Source organism: Cajanus cajan, chromosome 11, assembly GCF_000230855.2.
Source record: "Cajanus cajan strain Asha chromosome 11, NIPB_CcT2T_4, whole genome shotgun sequence".
NCBI lineage: Eukaryota > Viridiplantae > Streptophyta > Magnoliopsida > Fabales > Fabaceae > Cajanus > Cajanus cajan.
Genome location: NC_138527.1, coordinates 23,926,686 through 23,945,222, shown reverse-complemented (window position 1 = coordinate 23,945,222; position 18,537 = coordinate 23,926,686). Strand labels below are relative to the sequence as shown.

The window sequence follows — 18,537 nt, the reverse complement described above, 5'->3', positions numbered from 1 at the left end:
GCGTGGTAGGGCCTCTCACGCGTATTGCTCTCAGCCGAAGAGTATTGTCCGAGAAAGCTCAGACCTAGCGCAACACGCCGAGTGAACGTTTCAGAATCTCATTCTTGGTAAGTTGGACTTTATGGCTACTTCTTCCGAGAGCTCTTCGGCTAGTGGGGCTCGGTCATCATCATCCGAGGGGTCATCGTCCAGGGCTTCAGGGCATTTATACGTAGAGATGTCTGTGCCGAATGAAGATTAAAGGCCTAGCGAGAGTGGGGGTACATCCGAAGAGACGTCAACCAGTGGAAGTGAAGAGGTGCCGCCTAGAGCTAAACGCGTCTCTACTCAGCCAAAATATGGGCCATCCGAAGTACCTGAGTACGAGTGGGTGAACGGGGAGGTGACCTCGTATTATTCCCGTTACCGAGATACCACAATGATTACGAATTTGTTAGAATACACGGAATGTTTGGATTTTGACGCTAGAGAGGAACCATATCCGATCGGAGTTCGGGCTTGCCGAAACAAAGCCTTTCCGAACCCCGACATAGTTTGCTTAGACAAGCAACCTGAGAAGATGGCATCCTTCTATATGTATGACTGCCTTTTGCGAGATCTAAAGGTGAAATTGTCGTTCGATGAGTTCACGATGGGGGTGTTAAGGGTTTTGAATGTGGCGCCGACCCAACTTCATCTGAATAGTTGGGCTCAACTGCAAGGTTTCAAACACTTGTGCCGATGTGTGAATATTAGGCCTTCCCCTATGCTCTTTCTTTATTTTTATTCATCTCGGCCTTCGGATTTGGCGAAGTGGGTGTCCCTTAACCGAGTGGGGAGTCGGCAACTCTTGGATAGCTGCACTTCATCCTACAAGAATTTCAAGGTTGGGTTCTTTCGAGTGACTATTCGTCCGAACGGACAACGTTTCTTCTTCGGGGCTGATGAGAAAAGTTTTTTTCCTTTGTTTTGGACACGTGCCCCTCGGCCATATGATGAAGTCCCGGATGAGCTTCTCACAGCCGAAGAGCAGGAGGATCTGCAATTTTTTACTTCGCCTCCCTTGGCGCTTGCCGACGAGGTCGTTAATAAACGTGGTTGAATCTCCCCAATGGGAGAGTGACCTGATAGGTACGTGATTTGTCCTATTTCGGCCTTAAGCTAAATTCCTATTGATGTTTACTTAATTGTTTGTGCAAGAATCATGGTGTCGAGCGGGGCCGATGAGTTCAACATCCGCAATCTACTAGCTAGCCGAGTGCAACAGGTCAAGGCCTCCGGGGTGGTGGGCAGCTCGGCCTTGGCCCAAACTCCACGCCCCAAGCAGGACAACTGAAACCCTCCTTCCCCGAACCGCAAGCACCAAAGAGGGAAGAAAGGGAAGGAAGTGACCCAGGAAGGCCACAAACGAAAGAGCCACGAGGAGAGGCCGGAGAAGGGAAAGAAGCAAAAACACGCTACTGAGCCTTCACCGAGCAGAACGGTGATTTGTGTGCCCCCCGCGTTGATGTCGCGTGCCTTCTTTAGTGAGGACGTTTCTTCCGACTCGATGGTTCGGCCGGATGCCATCTCAGAACATGGTCATGAGTTTTTAGGCCGGTTGGACACCGCGTCTAAGTGGAAATATTTTTGTGAAGTGCAGTTCGTTTGTTGGCACTTGCGCACCACCTTGCTATGGAGCCACTCGGCGAGGTGGTGCAATTGAAATAAAGAGTTAAGGAGGCCGAGAAGGCTACCGCCGAGGCCCTGGCGACGACCGAGGACGTTATGGCCAAGAATCGACAGCTCGCGGCCGAACTGGATGTGTTGAGGCGCAATAACGACACCCTTCGGCTGGACCTACAAAAGGTGTCGAATGAGGAACAGCGCCAGGTGGGAGAGGCAAAGGCTGAACTGGAGCGGCTTAAGGAACAAACCAAAGACCGCATTGTCGCTCAGCATGAAGCTGGGTTTCGTCATGCTCTTTGGCAGGCGAGATATTTCGGCCGTTTCCGCGAGGACTTTGAGTTTGATATGACCAAAGACTTCTATCAGGGGTCTTTTATGTCATTCGGGGATATGCCCGAGGGGGCTGTCCCTGATAATGATGAGCCGAATGAAGCCCCTGATGAGGAGGAGACTCAGGTTGCTTCAGATGGTGAGCCTGAAAATGAGCAAGAGGGGCCAAACCACGAGCAAGAGGACGAGCCCGAAACACAAGAGGATGCCGCCAAAACCCCAACGAGTAGTTTATTGTATATTATGCTTTTTTTTTGTACTATGGGCCGATAGAGCCTTTTTTTATCAATGAAGTATGACTTTTGCCAATCGGATTGTGTTTATAACTAAAATATTAATGTCTATTAACATGAATAATATAGTATTGTTGTTGTGGTCGAGTTGGAGAGTGAGTGAACTCGAAGCGCATTATTAGCCGACTGAATTCGCTTCGGCGGTGTTTCCTTCTTTGAGATGGAAAACTGAGTGGGATCATTCGGAGATACTTCTTTTCTTGAGCAAAGCCGAGTGGGTTCACTCGGGGATGCTTGCCTTCTTGAGCATAGCCGAGTGGGTTTACTCGGAAACGCTTGCTTGTTTGAGCAAAACCGAGAGATTCATTCGGAAATGCTTGCTTTTTTTTTATAGCAAAGCCGAAGTGGGTTCACTCGGAAACGCTTGCTTTTTTTAGCAAAGCCGAGTGTGTTCACTCGGAAACGTTTGCTTTTTTTAGCAAGGCCGAGGGGGTTCAGTCGAGAATGCCTGTTTTCTTGAGCAAAGCCGAGTGGATTCACTCGGAAATGCTTGCTTTTTTGAGCAAGGTCGAGTGGGTTCACTCGGGAATGCCTGCTTTCTTGAGCAAAGTCGAGTGGGTTCACTCGGGAATGCTTGCTTTCTTGAGCGAAGCCGAGTGGGTTCACTCGGGAATGCCTGTTTTCTTGAGCAAAGCCGAGTGGGTTCACTCGGGAATGCCTGTTTTCTTGAGCAAAGCCGAGTGGGTTCACTCGGAAATGCTTGCTTTTTTTAGCAAAGCCGAGTGGGTTCACTTGAGAGGAAAGCCTTATTCTATTTTTGAAGGCACATCCTTGGCCGAGTGGAGTCACTCGGGAGGGAAACATTTTTGTACGAACTCCGAAGGCACATCTGTGGCCGAGTGGGGTCACTCGGGAGGGAAGCCCTTTTGTACGAACTTCGAAGGCACATCCTTGGTCAAGTGGGGTCACTCGGGAGGGAAGCCCTTTTGTACAAACTCTGAAGGCACATCCTTGGCCGAGTGGGGTCACTCGGGAGGAAAGCCCTTTTGTACGAACTCCGAAGGCACATCCTTGGCCGAGTGGGGTCACTCGGGAGGGAAGCCCTTTTGTACTATTTCTGAAGGCACGTCCTTGGCCGAGTTGATTAACTCGGGAGAGAAGCCTTATTGTACTATTTCTGAAGGCACGTCCTTGGCCGAGTTGATCAACTCGGGAGGGAAGCCTTATTGTTTTGTTAGTTGGTAAGTAAATGATGAAGAGCAAAATAGAAGAACTGATTGATATTTCATTGATTTGTGCCTCGTTAAAAACCTTGTCGGCCAAAACCCTTTTTCACTTTTTTATAAGGAGCCAATACCGATCAAGGAAAAGAGTTCACTATGTGGGTACATCAATTACAAAAATTAACTGTAGTAAGTCTTCAAATGTGTTGAATTCCATGTTCGGGGAATTATTTTTCCCGAAAGCTCTTCTAACTTGTATGCTCCGTTTTGAAGGTTGTGCCGAATTCGGCACGGCCCATCCCAGTTGGCCGCTAGTTTGCCTTCGCAGGGGTTACGTCTTGCCGTTCCTTGAGCTCTCCATACCAAGTCTCCCTCCTTAAAATCTCTCTTCGTGAGGTTGGAATTAAACTGTCGAGTCATTCATTGTTTACATGCTTCGGCAACAAGCTAAGCCCTGTTACGCACCTCGTCGATCATTCGACCTCGGCTTGCAGCGATGTGTCATTGGAGGCTTCATCAAAATGTTCTCGGCGAAATGAAGGTTCTCCGACTTCAACCGGAATCATTGCGTCGGTACCGTACGTTAGTCAGAATGGGGTTTCTTGTGTTGTGGATTGGGGGGTGCAGCGATACGCCGATAGTACTTCTGAAAGTTCTTCGGCCCAGACACCTTTGGCTTCTCCCAAACGTTTCTTCAATTCCGAGAGGGACACCTTGTTGGCGGCCTCGGCTTGGCCATTCGACTGCGGGTGTTTGACTGATGTGAATCGGTGTTTAATTCCCAAGTCTTGAAGGAATTTGTTGAGTTTTTGGTCTGTAAATTGAAGGCCATTGTCTGTTATAATGGCATGGGGAATGTCGAATCGTGTGATGATGTTCTTCCAAAGGAACTTTTGGACATTGTTTGTTGTGATGGTGGCAAGCGGCTCGGCCTCTATCCACTTGGTGAAATAATCTATTGCTACCAGCAAGAATTTGCATTGTCCTTTGGCAATGGGGAAAAAACCCAGGATATCCATTCCCCATAAGGCGAACGGCTATGGTGAACTGATACTATGTAATTGTTCAGCCGATGCGTGAATTAGGTTGCCATGTTTTTGGCACTGAAGGCACTGTTGCACAAACTCCATGCAATCGGTCCTAACTATCGGCTAGTAGTAACCTGCCCTTAGTACCTTTACAGCTAGCGTCCTTCCCCCCGAGTGAGAACCACAAATTCCTTCGTGGATTTCTCTCATGACATAATTATCTTGTTCCGAATTGAGACATTTAAGCAAGGGAGATGAGAAGCCTCTTCGGTAGAGTTCACCACCTACTACCGAATACCTTGCCGCTTGGGTTCTCAGCTTCTTGACAGCCGAGGGGCATGCAGGTTCGATAGCATCAGTAATAAAGCGCATGATATCACTGATCCACATTCTTGGTTGCTCGGCAACTGCTAGACATTCCACGACATCTACGCTCGGGGCTGAAAGTTCAAAATGAAGGGTGGTCCGGAGTTGTCCTGGTTTGAATTGTTGGTTGCTAACCGGGCTAACTGATCGGCCCTTTCATTGTTCTCTCGGGGGGTGTGTTTCACTGTTACTTCATCAAAGCTTTTACACATGTCTCGGAATGTATGATAATACTTGAGCAATTGAGCGTCTTTCACTTGAAAATTCTCATTCACTTGTTCTGAGACGACCTTTGAATCGGTCCAACATAACAGCTTCTGAACACCCACTTCTCGGGCTAGCCTCAACCCTTCAAGTAGTGCCTCGTATTCGGCCTGATTATTTGAGGCTTTGAAAGAAAAACGAAGGGATTGCTCCAACGCCAACCCTGTTGGACCTTCGAAGATTATTCCGGCCCCGCTGCCCTGACCGTTAGACGAGCTGTCAACACGGATTGTCCATTGATCACTTTCGAAATGTCTGAGTGGTTGTAACTCGTTGATAAAATCAACCAGGCATTGCGACTTAATTGGCCCTCTTGATTCAAATGAGATGTCAAACTCGGACAATTCGATCGACCAAGCCATCATGCGACCTGCTAATTCAGGTTTTCTCAAGACTTTAGCAATGGGACAATCAGTACGCACTATAACCCGATGGCTATGAAAATATTGTCGGAGACGCCGTGCCGTGTGGACTAGACCAAGTGCCACCTTTTCGAGAAGTTGGTATCTCCCTTCGAAATCTTGAAGCATTCGACTCACGAAATATATTGGCTTTTGTGAATCTTTTTCCTGCACCAAGACGGCGCTAATTGCCTCGTTGGAGACGCACAGATACACCACCATGTCTAGACTTGGATCAGGTTTGGAAAGTATTGGAGGCGAGTCGAGTCATTGCTTGAGTTTTTGAAATGCTTCCTCACACTCCGTCGTCCAACTGAACTTGGTGGCTTTCTTCAACAGTCCAATAATCGGCTTGGCTATTTCGGCTAGGCAGGGAAGGAACCGAGAGAGAAAGGTTAGCCGCCCGGACAAAACTTGAACTTCTTTGATGTTGTGCAGACTTCTCATGTCGATCACCGCCTGACATTTATCCGGATTGGCTTCAATACCTCTGGCTGACAGCATGAAGCCGAGGAATTTACCCCCAGCTATGCCAAAAACACATTTTTTAGGGTTTAGCCTCATGTCCTGTTTTCGGAGTTGTTTGAAAACTTCTGCAAGATCACTTTTATGAGTGCCGAGATCATTTGATTTGAAAACCATGTCGTCAACATAAACTTTAAGATTTTTTCCGACCTAATGCCTGAATATTTTGTCCATAAGTCGTTGATAAGTTACCCCTGCATTTTTTAAACCAAATGACATCACTCGATAGCAGTAGTTTGCCGAATCTGTGATAAAAGTTGTTTTCTCTTCGTCTTGTGGGTGCATCCGGATTTGATTATATCCCGAATACATCCAATAAGGTTAACAACTTATGCCCTGCTGCCCCATCGACCAATCGGTCGATGTTAGGTAATGGGTAGGCATCTTTTGGGCAGGCTTTGTTAAGGTTGGTGTAGTCCGTGCACATTCGCCATTTTCTGTTGGGTTTTTTGACCATGACTACATTTGCTAACCAGGTGGTATATTGCACTTCTCGAATGAAACGTGCTTGTAACAACTTAGCAACTTCCGATTCAACAACAACTTTCCTCGCTATTCCCATCTTCCTTTTTCGTTGTGCGACTAGTTTGGCTGCCGAGCAGATTGACAATCTATGGCACATAAAATTTGGGTCTATGCTTGGCATGTCTGACGGCGTCCAGGCGAACAGGTCTCTGTTCAAAGCAATTACTTTACCTAACTCAAGTCTCTCGATGTCCGACAAACCGATGCCGATGTAAGTGACTTGAGATGGTTGCGAGCCGATCTGTATAGGGATTTTTTCTTCTATCGGTTCTGCCCGTTCTTCATTCATTCTTAGGTCAAGATCGCATGGTGCAGCCGATTCCGAGGATGGAGGAGTAATCGCATAAACTCGTCTTGACTTTGCTTGTTTTTCTCCGATGGGGGGCACGTGTAGACTTGCAAAGTAACATTCCCGAGCTGCCTTCTGATCGGCGTGGATGGTGAGAATGTTTCCTTTATTTGACGGGAATTTCATGGCAAGATGTGGTGTTGACACGATGGCCCCTAAGGCATTCAGCAAAGGACGACCAAGTAGTATATTGTATGATGTGTTAGCTTGAACGACAATATATTTGACTTGGATATCTCGACACTCCTTTTCGTCGAAACAAAACCGAGTGGAGAGTTTAATGGACCCCTTGGTATTGACCCTCTCGCCTGCGAAGCCGACCAATGGTTCATTATAAGGAATCAACTCGTCCTCCGAAATGCCGAGTTGCTTGAATGTATTCCAATATAAAATATCAGCCGAACTACCTTGATCCACCAATGTTTTTTTCACAATGCAATTATGTATCTCCACACTGATGACCATAGGGTCATCTTGGATTGGGTCTATGCCTTGGAAATCTTCATCAGTAAAGGTGATGGAAGGCAGCCGCCGAACTGATCGATTCTCAACAGCACTAACTGACCTGACCACCCGTAGATGTCTCTTACGAGCCGAGGAAGTTGACCCTCCCCCCGCGAAACCTCCGGCGATTGTATTGATCACACGCTGATGCGATGGTTGAGGCTCATCCTTTCGATCTCTCGATCGGCTGCGCTCGCGGCGATGTCTATCTGATCTTTCATGTCGGTCTCGTTGAGATTGGTAATTGGGTTGCCGCCGAGATGAGTTTGGCCGATCTCTTAGGGCTGCGCATTCCTCCGTGGAATGTCCCCGATTGCGATGATACCTGCAAGATTTGTTAGTATCAGCTCGGGGAGGGGTTGACGCTCTTTTGGGGACTGCTAACACTTCGGATGCGAGAGCCTATTCAAGCACAGCGGCTCGGCTTGCATTGAGGGGGGTATAATGAGAGTATTTCGGACCTCGTGTGGGTCGCTCCCGAAGAGTTAAGTCCTTGCCTCGCCCTCTGAAAGATTGTTCTATTTGTTTTTCGGCTTTACCCACTGGTTCGGCCCGAGCTTGATTGCGGTATTCAGCCAGCTCTTCCATTTGCATATATTTATCAACTCTCCTTCGTAGGTCGTTCATGTTCGAAGGAGGTTTCTTGTAAATGCTATTGACAAATGGTCCAGGTTTTAAGGCCGTTGTGAGGTGATGGAGTGTTGCGGCTGGATTGAGGTCTCGGATCTCCAAGGCTGCCTTGTTGAACCGATCCATGAAAGTTCGAAGTGACTCCTTCTTGTCCTACCGAAGGCTGACCAGCGATAGAGACGTCAAGTTGTGAGGACGACTCGTTGCGAACTGGATGGTGAATTGAGACGACAAAGTGTTAAACGAGTCGATAGAGTTGGGAGGGAGCCGAGTGAACCAACTCAATGCCCTGCCTTTGAGAGATGTTGGAAAAATCCGGCACAAAGCAGCATCATCTGTGGTGCTCAACGTTACCTGCGTCAGAAAAACATCAAGATGTTCATCAAGATTTGTTGTACCGTCATACTTATCAATAGGCATGGATTTCCAGTTGTCCATCAGAGGGAGTTGCATAATGGAAGGGGTGAAGGGGTGTCGGTGCGATCCAACGGTTGCCAAGTCTATAGGACGACCAACTGTGGGTAGGGCCGAGGGGAACTTTTCGGGTGCTACCGCCGAGGCATGAGGGGCCGAGGTGTGGACTTCATGGGATTGATAGGACCATTGGGTTTGCGTGTTGGTAGTCTGAGTAGGCTTCCACGAAGGATCTTGATTTTTCAATGCCTCATTTTCGGCTCTCAAGGCCGAAAGCTCCTTTGCATCCTTCTCCCGTTGTTGCTTCATTATTGCCATCTCTTGCTTCAGTAGACGAACGGTCTCGGAGAGATCGGTTTCGTCTACAACCTCAACATGTTCTTTCTCTTCGGTCTGGTGGTCTTCTGCATTGGTTCTCCTTGTTATCTGCATTGCTCAGTTAATCTTCACAACTGTCTCAGTTCGACCCCACGGTGGGCGCCAAAATGTACTTGTCTGAAGGGCACACTAGTAATCTTCTCGTACTTTGAGGGCCGAACGAGAGCTCCGATCGAATATTCCGGTGAGAGGGAGGGCACCTGCAAAAGGCACTCCGACGCTCAAGTCAGGATAAGCACAAATATCGATAGTAATTAATGAACAATGACGTTACCTCGTGACATGAGCTATTTATACTGACATTTATGGACCCTGACTCCCTTGGGCCTTGTGGCAAGATTACCATATTAGGTAATACGCCTCTAATCGGCTTATTAGTGTGATTAACTCTTAACCCTTGATTAAAGGTAATCCTTAATCCTTGACTAGGGGTGATCTGTGTTTATGGAGCGTTCGATCAGTTGTCGGCTACCTGGTTCGGTCGCCCAGGTGCCGATCGGGTGTCGGTCACCTGGTGGCCGAATGATCTTACTAGTACACAATGAAAAAAAAGTGTAGGCGTAACTTAAAAGATAAAAGTATAAAATAACATCTGTGCCATCTTTGCTATCTTTATAAAATAAAACAAACAAACAAGTGGATAGTTTTAAACTTAATTTACGGAGATAAACTTTTTTGCCAAAATTTTTTTTTCTAATAAAAATTTAAATACTATCAAAAGCTTAACTTATAACATAAAATATGATATAACACTTCAATTTACGGGGTCAACATTTTTTTTTTACCAAAATATATATTTTTTCTAATGAAAATTAAAATACAATGATAAAAAGAATTTAGGCTTAACTTATAAGATAAAATATAATATAGCGCATACGGGATGAGAATTTATTTTAATAAAAACAAGTTGATAAATTTACAGTTAATTTAAGAGGATAAGTTTTTTTACCAAATTTTTTTTATTAAAATTAAAATATTATGAAGAAAAATTTTAGCTTAACTTTTAAGAAAAAATATTATATAACACACAAAGTTGAACATTTATTTATGAACATTTATTTTAATGAAAAAAATTGATAATTTTATACTTAATTTATGGGAACAAATTTTTTTTGTCTATTAAAAATTAAAATATTATGAAGAAAAAATTAGGTTTAACTAATAAGATATAATATAATTAACAGACGGAACAACATTTATTTCAAAAAATACAAGTTAATAATTTTATAGTTAATTTTCGGACAAACATTTTTTCCAAAAAAAATTCTAATAAGAATTAAAATTCTATTAAGAAAGTTTAGGCTTAACTTATAATATAGTTAATTTTTTTTAATAAAAATTAAAACACCTTTTTCAATTTATAAAGCATTGCACGTGTGATACTACATTGGAAACGTAGCAAGTGTAGACACGTGTACCATAAAAAGTTGCACTGTGTGCAACGCTCGCGCAGTGGCGCCACGATGGAAGAGTAACAGTGAAAGTCTGCGTCGAGCACACGCCAACCACGCATCACCCACACTCTTCCGGAAATACCCCTCAAACCCCCCACTCTCTCGCCTCCCCTCAACGGGGCAAAAGGTAATTTCCCCACTCCAAAAATTTCGATGGCGATGTAGTCCTCCTCGCTTGTCGCTATAAAACTAATTACCCTCACTCTCACTCTCTCACTCTCTCACTCTCTCACTCACACACACACAGTAACACTAAGTTTCGATATGGCATCGGTTTCATTCAAGCGTAACGTTTTTGTTGTAACCGTGGTGATCCTCGTACTAGCGTCGACAACCTCGGCGGAAGAATGCGAGTCGAAATACGGTGGAAAGTGCCACGACAAGGCGAAGGCGCTGAAGCTAAAACTGGTGGCGATATCGAGCATATTGGTGACGAGCATGGTTGGGGTTTGTCTCCCCGTGTTCTCCCGTGCGGTTCCTGCGCTGCAACCGGACCGAGACCTCTTCGTCCTCGTTAAGGCCTTTGCCTCCGGTGTCATACTTGCCACCGGTTACATGCACGTCATGCCCGATTCCTTCCAAGATCTTACCTCCCAGTGCTTGCCCCAACGCCCCTGGCAGAACTTTCCCTTCACCACTTTCATCGCCATGCTCTCTGCGGTTCTCACTCTCATGATCGACTCCTTCTCCATTAGTTACTTCAAGAAGAACCTACCTCTTGCGCCTTCCCTCCACGCCGCCGAGACAAAGGAAGCCCACATGTTCGCCCATGCCCATGCCCATGCCCATGCCCATGCCCATGCCCATGGATTTGGACACCATGATGATGGTGCCGCCGTCAATGCGGAACAGTTGCTGCGCTACCGTGTGGTGGCTCAGGTGTTGTGTTTTTATATGTTTAGAAAATGTGCTTGCATTTGCATGTCTATGGAGTTGTTGGTTTAATTTGGTGAGAATGCGTGCAGGTGTTGGAGCTAGGGATTGTGGTGCACTCTGTGGTCATTGGTTTGTCAATGGGAGCTTCGGATAACCCATGCACCATTCGGCCTCTCATTGCTGCGCTTTGCTTCCATCAAATGTTTGAGGGGATGGGCTTAGGTGGTTGCATACTTCAGGTGAAACTTTCATTATTCTCTTAAATATGCATCTAGAACCTCAAATTTATCAATTCTTTAAATTTAAAATTATTATTTTTAGTTATTGTAATTTTTAAAAATCTTATTTTAATCTTTCAGTCACTAATAACATATTTAAAAGTGACAAATTAAGATAGTTATACAATATTAACGAGATTTAATATGATATTTTCACTATCAAAGACATCAGCAGATAAATTTTATGTAATAATTTTTAATAAATTTTTTAATAAAATTTGAATATAAACACTAAAATAAGATTTTTTTAAAATTATAAAGACTAAAAATAATAATTTTAAATTTGAGAGATCAAAAATAAATTTACTTTATTAAAATGATTAAAAACATATTTAAGTATATGCAACTGCATTAAATCTTGGGGCCAGCTATCCCATCTTTGAGGTGCCTCTAACGTAGCGAGGAGATTAGTCACTACTATCGACGACGCTAGATACTTCAGGGACGAAAAAAAAAAATATATATATATATATATATATTTAAGTCTTGATTGTTTGTTAGGGTTAATTTATTTTTTTTTATTTTTATATTTACATTTTTTCAATATTTTTATTCTTGGCGCTAATTTCTTTGCATGAAAATATTAATGACGTGATGTATTTATTGAGTGTTGTGTGTTTGTGGCAGGCTGAGTATGGAATGAAGGTGAAGGCCATTATGATATTCTTCTTCTCGGTGACGACGCCGTTTGGGATCGCGTTGGGGATTGGAGTGTCGAAAGTGTACAGTGACACGAGTCCAACGGCGCTTATTGTGGAAGGGGTTCTGAATGCAGTGTCTGCGGGGCTTCTGAACTACATGGCGCTTGTTGAGTTATTGGCTTCTGATTTTATGGGACCAAAGTTGCAGAGCAGAATGAAGCTCCAGGTTTTTGCCTACATCGCAGTTTTGCTAGGCGCAGGGGGCATGTCGGTGATGGCAATATGGGCATAGATGTAGAAACCCTAGTTCATCTTCTCCGAGGAAACAAAAGAAAAAATGGACACGTGGGTGTGTAAATGGTTTGGGGATGGTGTTTCAGTTATCTGGGTGTGTAAATAACTAAGTATCAACGATCTTTGTAGGGTAGGATCTCAATGCTAAGCTAATGGTTGAAACTCATTTTTGTATCCGGCTTTCACATTTATCTTGATGAGAATTTGCAAGAAAAAAAATTGTGATTGCATTGGATGAAAAATGGGTAGCGAGTTTATATCTGAAGGGTGTTTTTATGGTATGTTTTCAGACATTAATTACATGGTGCCTACTCGAGTAAACTCTGAATAATAAACTCGCATTGATCTTCATGTGCATTTGCAGACAAATGTTTTCGATGTTTTAATGGTTTCGGAAACAAACTTTTAATTTTTTTTAAAAGTAATATATATATATATATATATATATATATATATATATAAACTTTTTAAAATGATTAAATTTTCAAAATTGATTTAACAATCTAAATGTAATCTATAAGGATTAAATTTGTGATAATTATATTTTATTTAATAAAATTTTACTATAAATATATTTATTTTTGAAAAACTATATATATTTAATTTACATACTTTAATATTAAATTAGTTAAATATAATAAATAATACTTTATAATAAAATACATGTATATTTAGATATTTATTAAAACATTTTATTAGTAACATAAATTAAATAATATCTTAATACTCATGTATCACCTTTAATATAAATAATTAATAAAGCCCCAAGCGTGTGGTTCAGCGGTAGGTTGATCCACGCTTAAGTAAGGTCAGAAATTCGAATTTTGTCTTGTGTATACAGTCGCGTTAAATCTTGAAGCCAACTATCCCACTCTTTGAGGTGCCTCCTACCTAGCGAGTATCCCACTCTTTGAGGTGCCTCCTACCTAGCGAGAAGATTAGTCACTGCTATTGATGGTAGATACTCTAGAGACGAACAAAAAAGAAATATAAATATAATGAAATATTATTTTATTTTATTTTTTAAAATATTACATTAATTATATTGATTAGATACTATTTTGTACGTTTAATTTTATTATACTTATATATATATATATCATTTTTAATTTTATCAATACTATTTTGTGTTTGATATTATTATACTTATATATTATTTTCATTTTTATTTTTTTTGAACTAATGACGCTTTTCTATTTTAACAAATATAAATGTTATATTTTAACAAGTTATACGAAAAAAAATAATTTATCCCTTGATTTGTATATTTAATTATTATTTAAAAATTATTACAAATTTTCTAAAATTAATTATATATTTAAAATAAATATTCTAATTATAAAATATTTTTAAAGTTATCAAAATAAAAATCATGCATATAAAGTATAATAAATTCGTAAACATGTATTAAAATAATATTTAATTAATGTAATTAATGAAATATTTTTAAAAATATTTAGATAATTTTTTTATGATATAGTATTTATTATATTTAAATAATTAAATTAAGCTGATATTTAAGTTTTGAGATATTATTTATTTGATATTATTAATAAAATATTTTAAAATATCTAAATAAACTGGTATTTTTAATAAACATTATTTATCATATTTAATAAATATAATATTAAAATAAATATATTAAACACAATTTTTATAAATATATTTATATTATAAATATAATATTAAATATAATATAATTATTACAAAATTTACTAATTTATATATACAAATAGATATATTGAAATACATATAATAATAATTAGTGCACATATATAATTTATTTAATTATTATTTGATAAGTTATTTTGAATTTAATTATATGTTTATATTTTTTATCAAGTGATTAAATGACAATGAATTAAAAATATTTCAAAATTTATTTTAATTAAAATTATATTTAAAATATTATAATGAATACTTGATAGAATGTTATGTTAAATATTTTAAATTATATATTTTAATATAATAATTTACTCTATATTTTAATATATGAAAGAAAAATAATATAATATTTATATTTTTTCAGGAAAGAGAAACATAATTTACTTTAATATCATCAAGTTAAATAAATTAAATTGTATATTTTAATATAAGAAAGAAGAACAATGTAATACCTTGTTATTGAGAAGAAGATATCGTAATTTAGTTAATAACAAAATGTATGAGAGATAAAAAGTGCTTTTGAAAACAAACGATAAAATATTTAACAAAATATATACATAAAACAATATATCATCTTTATCAATAATATAGATAATTAAATTTTTATTTCATGAGTTAATACTAGTATATAATGAGACAATGACACTAAGGTCCAACAAGGCAAAAACAAACTTCCAATTTGTGTGATAAAATTAATATTTGGTTGTTTAACTTAAATTTTGTTTTTAAAGTTGGTGCACAATATAAGGTTAGAGGTGTTGGGTGTGGCCTCCCTAGTCCCTAGCTCCTTGCAATGTATAGAGAGGCCCAATATACATTACAAGTCCATTTGTGATTTTTTGGAAGGGTGAAATACAGGAAGTTGAGAGAGAAGAGGCAAATTTTTTACTTTTCACATGAACAAGGCAGTCTCCATCAAAATGCAATTGCATACTTATCAATCGTCAAATCATGCTGTAGCTTTGTGACATTGTTTCAATGGTGGAGCTCGTGATATGTTTCCTATGGACTCATATGTTATACATCTTTTTTATTTATTTATTTCTTTTAATTCTTGAGACTCCCTTATAACTTATATTGCTTTAGTTGTACCAGTGGCATATCAATTTTTTTATTTAACTATATTTATTTATTTATTTATTTTAGTAACGTTATATTTTTTTTTATTTTGTAATGAGAATTAAAAATTTAAAAAGTAATAATTTTTAAATATATAACTTAAAAACAAATTAAGTTCCAGAAATAAACATAATTTGAAATAAATTAAAAGTCTAAGATGTTTCTTAATAAGGAAGGTAATGAGGCGTTTAAATTTAAGGTCAGGATTAATTTGAAGAGTGAAAGGTGTATATAAATTTCGAAATAAGCTCCGAATAAGCCGCAAAAGATCTCCTCACTGACTTAATTAAAAACCACTTTTTTTTATTTTTACACATTTTGTTACGTGAAAATAAGTTGCTTATATTTTAATTTCTTTTAGGAAAAATGTTTGGTTCTACTATTTTTATGGTGAAGAAAAACTCAATAAAAAGTTGGGCCAAATCCATTACAAGACTATTTTAATACATTCTACAGGAGAACTATGCTTGAGTGCAGTAATTAAAAATATTGAGACAAGAATTCTATTCGATTATTTAACATATCATATCATATGTACATACTCACTTATAAATAATATCTCTTATCTTATAAAATTATTATTGTTATTATCTCTAGCATTAATACTATTATTGTGTCGTCACCCTGGTAAACATTATCATAATCATAATCTTTATCATCATTAATTAATAATAATAATAATAATAATAATAGTAATAGTAATAATAATTGTCTCATTAAAATTATTAAAATTGAATTTTAATCTTAACATATATTTTATAATTAAAATTTAACTACAATCATTAAGCGTTCTCATTTTAATTGATTCTTAATTAATATTTATCCTATTTACATATTTTTATATTATAATTCAAGTACAATCATTAACCGTTCTCATTTGATTATTAATATTTATCCTATTTAGAAATAATATTTCCGTTTTACAAATAGATACGACAAATTTTAATTTTATTTTAATTAATTTTTTTTAAAAATTTATCTATTTTACAAATAATTATTATTGTTTATATTAAGTTAGATTTAAAAATCTTAATTATCTTACGCAAAAAAGACTTAAATGTTTTAAATGGCAATCACTCATTAGTATTTTTCTTTTGTTACAATTCATTTTTATATATATTAAAATATAATAAAAATAAAAATTTAAAAAGAAAATAATATGTTAGTAAGAAACATTATAAAAGTCTTTATTTGATTCTTATAATTCTAAAATTATTATGATTTAATGTTTGAATAAGTGATTTATAAAAATAAAACTTATATATATGATTTAAGTTTAAAATAAACAAATAGTTGTAAATTCTTCTTTGTTATCCGTTTAGCTTCAATTAAATATATCAAACTATTAAGTAGGTCAATTAATTGAGTTGACATTGAAATTAAATTGTTTATGTGTAAAAGGATAAGTTTAATGATTAATTAAGATAAAATAAATTTATAGTATTTTTTTTCCTATCACGGACATCCCCAAACCATGATCATATCGCTTGTGGTATGGTAATTACTACTAATATAAAGGATCTTCACAAATGGTAGATATCAACATTAGATCTCATTATATAGATTGTCCCCCATAATATTATGTGCGTAATGAGAAATAGATTGTCCCCATAATATTATGTGAGTAAGTGATTTCAGTGTGTAAAGAGAGTAAATTTAAGAATTAATTAAGAAAATACAAAAAAAAATTGTTGTAAATTTGTAAAAGTGAGAAAATTTTAGAAACAGTACTCTTCTAAAATTTAATACACTCATTTATGTTGAGAGTATATTTTCCTATTAAAACTCTATTAATATCGTACTATCCAAAGTTATTAGGACTGGTTTAAAACTTTTATTTATAAACTAAATATCCGAATTTGATCCCAATCTATTTAAACATGAAAGACATAATTGAAGATATTACTTTATTTTTGATTAAATATAAAAGAGTTATACTTTTTCATTATAAAAAAAAAAGTATAATGGTAATGTACTGTCAATTGAAAAGTTTTTACACCGTTAATCAATAAAAAAAATATTATTTATATAATTTTTAAGATAATTATTATAAAATTCAATAAATTTAAAATAAATAGTAATCTGTGATTAAATGAACGTGTAAACTCTAAAAAAAAATTAATAAAAATAAAAATATTATCTTACTAGAGAAGATCCTGCACATAACTATAAGAAAGTTGGAGAGAGAACTGTATATATAGGAGAAGATCCACATTCACATATTTGTTAGCTACATATTTTTTAATGAGTAAATAATATATGTAATTATTTTTGTGTCTTTTTTCTTCGTTATTAATTGATTTGACTTCCAATCTGGTGTTTACATACGATAAGAATATAACTCACATTTTGCTAGTTGTGTCATAAATGGTCTATTCCATAAATCAACTTTTTACATTTAGAGACATTCAACTAATTATTGACTCAATAATTTGATCATTATAGTTTTTTTTTTCTTAATTCTTAGTGGGAAAATAGATCTATAACAGTTCTCTAGAAAGATAATTTTACAAGTGCTCCATGTGTGGTCCATGAAGTGGTATTTCATACTAGAATCCTCTAAGAGAAAATATCAGCCAATAGAAAAGTGCTATGGAGCAAAGTAAACCAACCACTTCTCTAAGACCTAAACCAATTTGAAAGTTCTTAAGAGGCAATGAATGTCTTTTTGATTGCATTTGGAGATCGATTTCCCGTTCATGAATGGGAATAACTCGCTTTCTAAAACCGATGAACAAAGTATATCCACATAGTTAGCTTTCCACAATAACTACCATATACTGTTTCTAGAGTCTTGTCTCTTGTGGTGTGTGTTCATCGATTGAATAACGTACCATCACTAACCATTTAAAATATGTCTAATCGCAAAGTACAGTAATAGCTAGTACAATTCATAACCATATCTTGCCTCCATGGAAGTTGTCAATCAACATTCTAGCTATCCAATGGTTCACGAGCTAGCGTTTTAAATCTTTTCATACCAACTTAGATTTCACAATGAGGTGGCTTATTTTAATTGTGAAATTGTTTAACTATATGCAATATTGATGAGAAGCAAGAGTAATTTGGATCTTTTCATTTTTTAATTTTTTTCTTCTATTTCTTGTTTATTATTATACTTTTAAGTGTGTAAAAGACATATATATTATTCATGATATATTTAATGTTTTTATATACTCTAAACTCTATAATAAATGGAGAGATGAAACATTATAACAAAATTTGTTATTAACGATAATTATTTAATGGCAATAATTTAATTGCCGCTATATATAAAAATATTAATGGCTAATATATAATAGTCACTAAAAATATATTTATATTATACTAAAGTTTATTATTAGCGACAGTTATTTATTAGAAAAAACTTAAGTCGCACATCGATTAGAGATA

General features: G+C 37.3%; 2 protein-coding genes across 2 annotated transcripts; one reads left to right on the top strand and one right to left on the bottom strand.

The window, feature by feature from the left end:
• Window positions 1–4,889: 4,889 nt before the first annotated feature.
• On the bottom strand, window positions 4,890–5,714 carry LOC145953453 (uncharacterized). The gene has a single exon (XM_083067412.1). The coding sequence runs from the start codon at window positions 5,712–5,714 to the stop codon at window positions 4,890–4,892; it is 825 nt and encodes a 274-aa protein (XP_082923538.1).
• A 4,766-nt stretch (window positions 5,715–10,480) lies between these two features.
• Window positions 10,481–12,711, top strand: LOC109814211 (fe(2+) transport protein 1). Its single transcript, XM_020378580.3, has 3 exons — window positions 10,481–11,150; window positions 11,237–11,386; window positions 12,053–12,711. The coding sequence occupies exons 1-3, from the start codon at window positions 10,536–10,538 to the stop codon at window positions 12,356–12,358; spliced, it is 1,071 nt and encodes a 356-aa protein (XP_020234169.1). The 5' UTR covers window positions 10,481–10,535; the 3' UTR covers window positions 12,359–12,711.
• The last annotated feature ends 5,826 nt before the right edge of the window (window positions 12,712–18,537 follow it).

Coding starts and splice junctions, on each gene's coding strand:
- LOC145953453 (XM_083067412.1), bottom strand. CDS start 5,714: ATGGTGGTGTATCTGTGCGTCTCCAACGAGGCAATTAGCGCCGTCTTG.
- LOC109814211 (XM_020378580.3), top strand. CDS start 10,536: ATGGCATCGGTTTCATTCAAGCGTAACGTTTTTGTTGTAACCGTGGTG. Junction 11,151..11,236: donor GCTACCGTGTGGTGGCTCAG/GTGTTGTGTTTT, acceptor GAATGCGTGCAG/GTGTTGGAGCTAGGGATTGT. Junction 11,387..12,052: donor TAGGTGGTTGCATACTTCAG/GTGAAACTTTCA, acceptor TGTTTGTGGCAG/GCTGAGTATGGAATGAAGGT.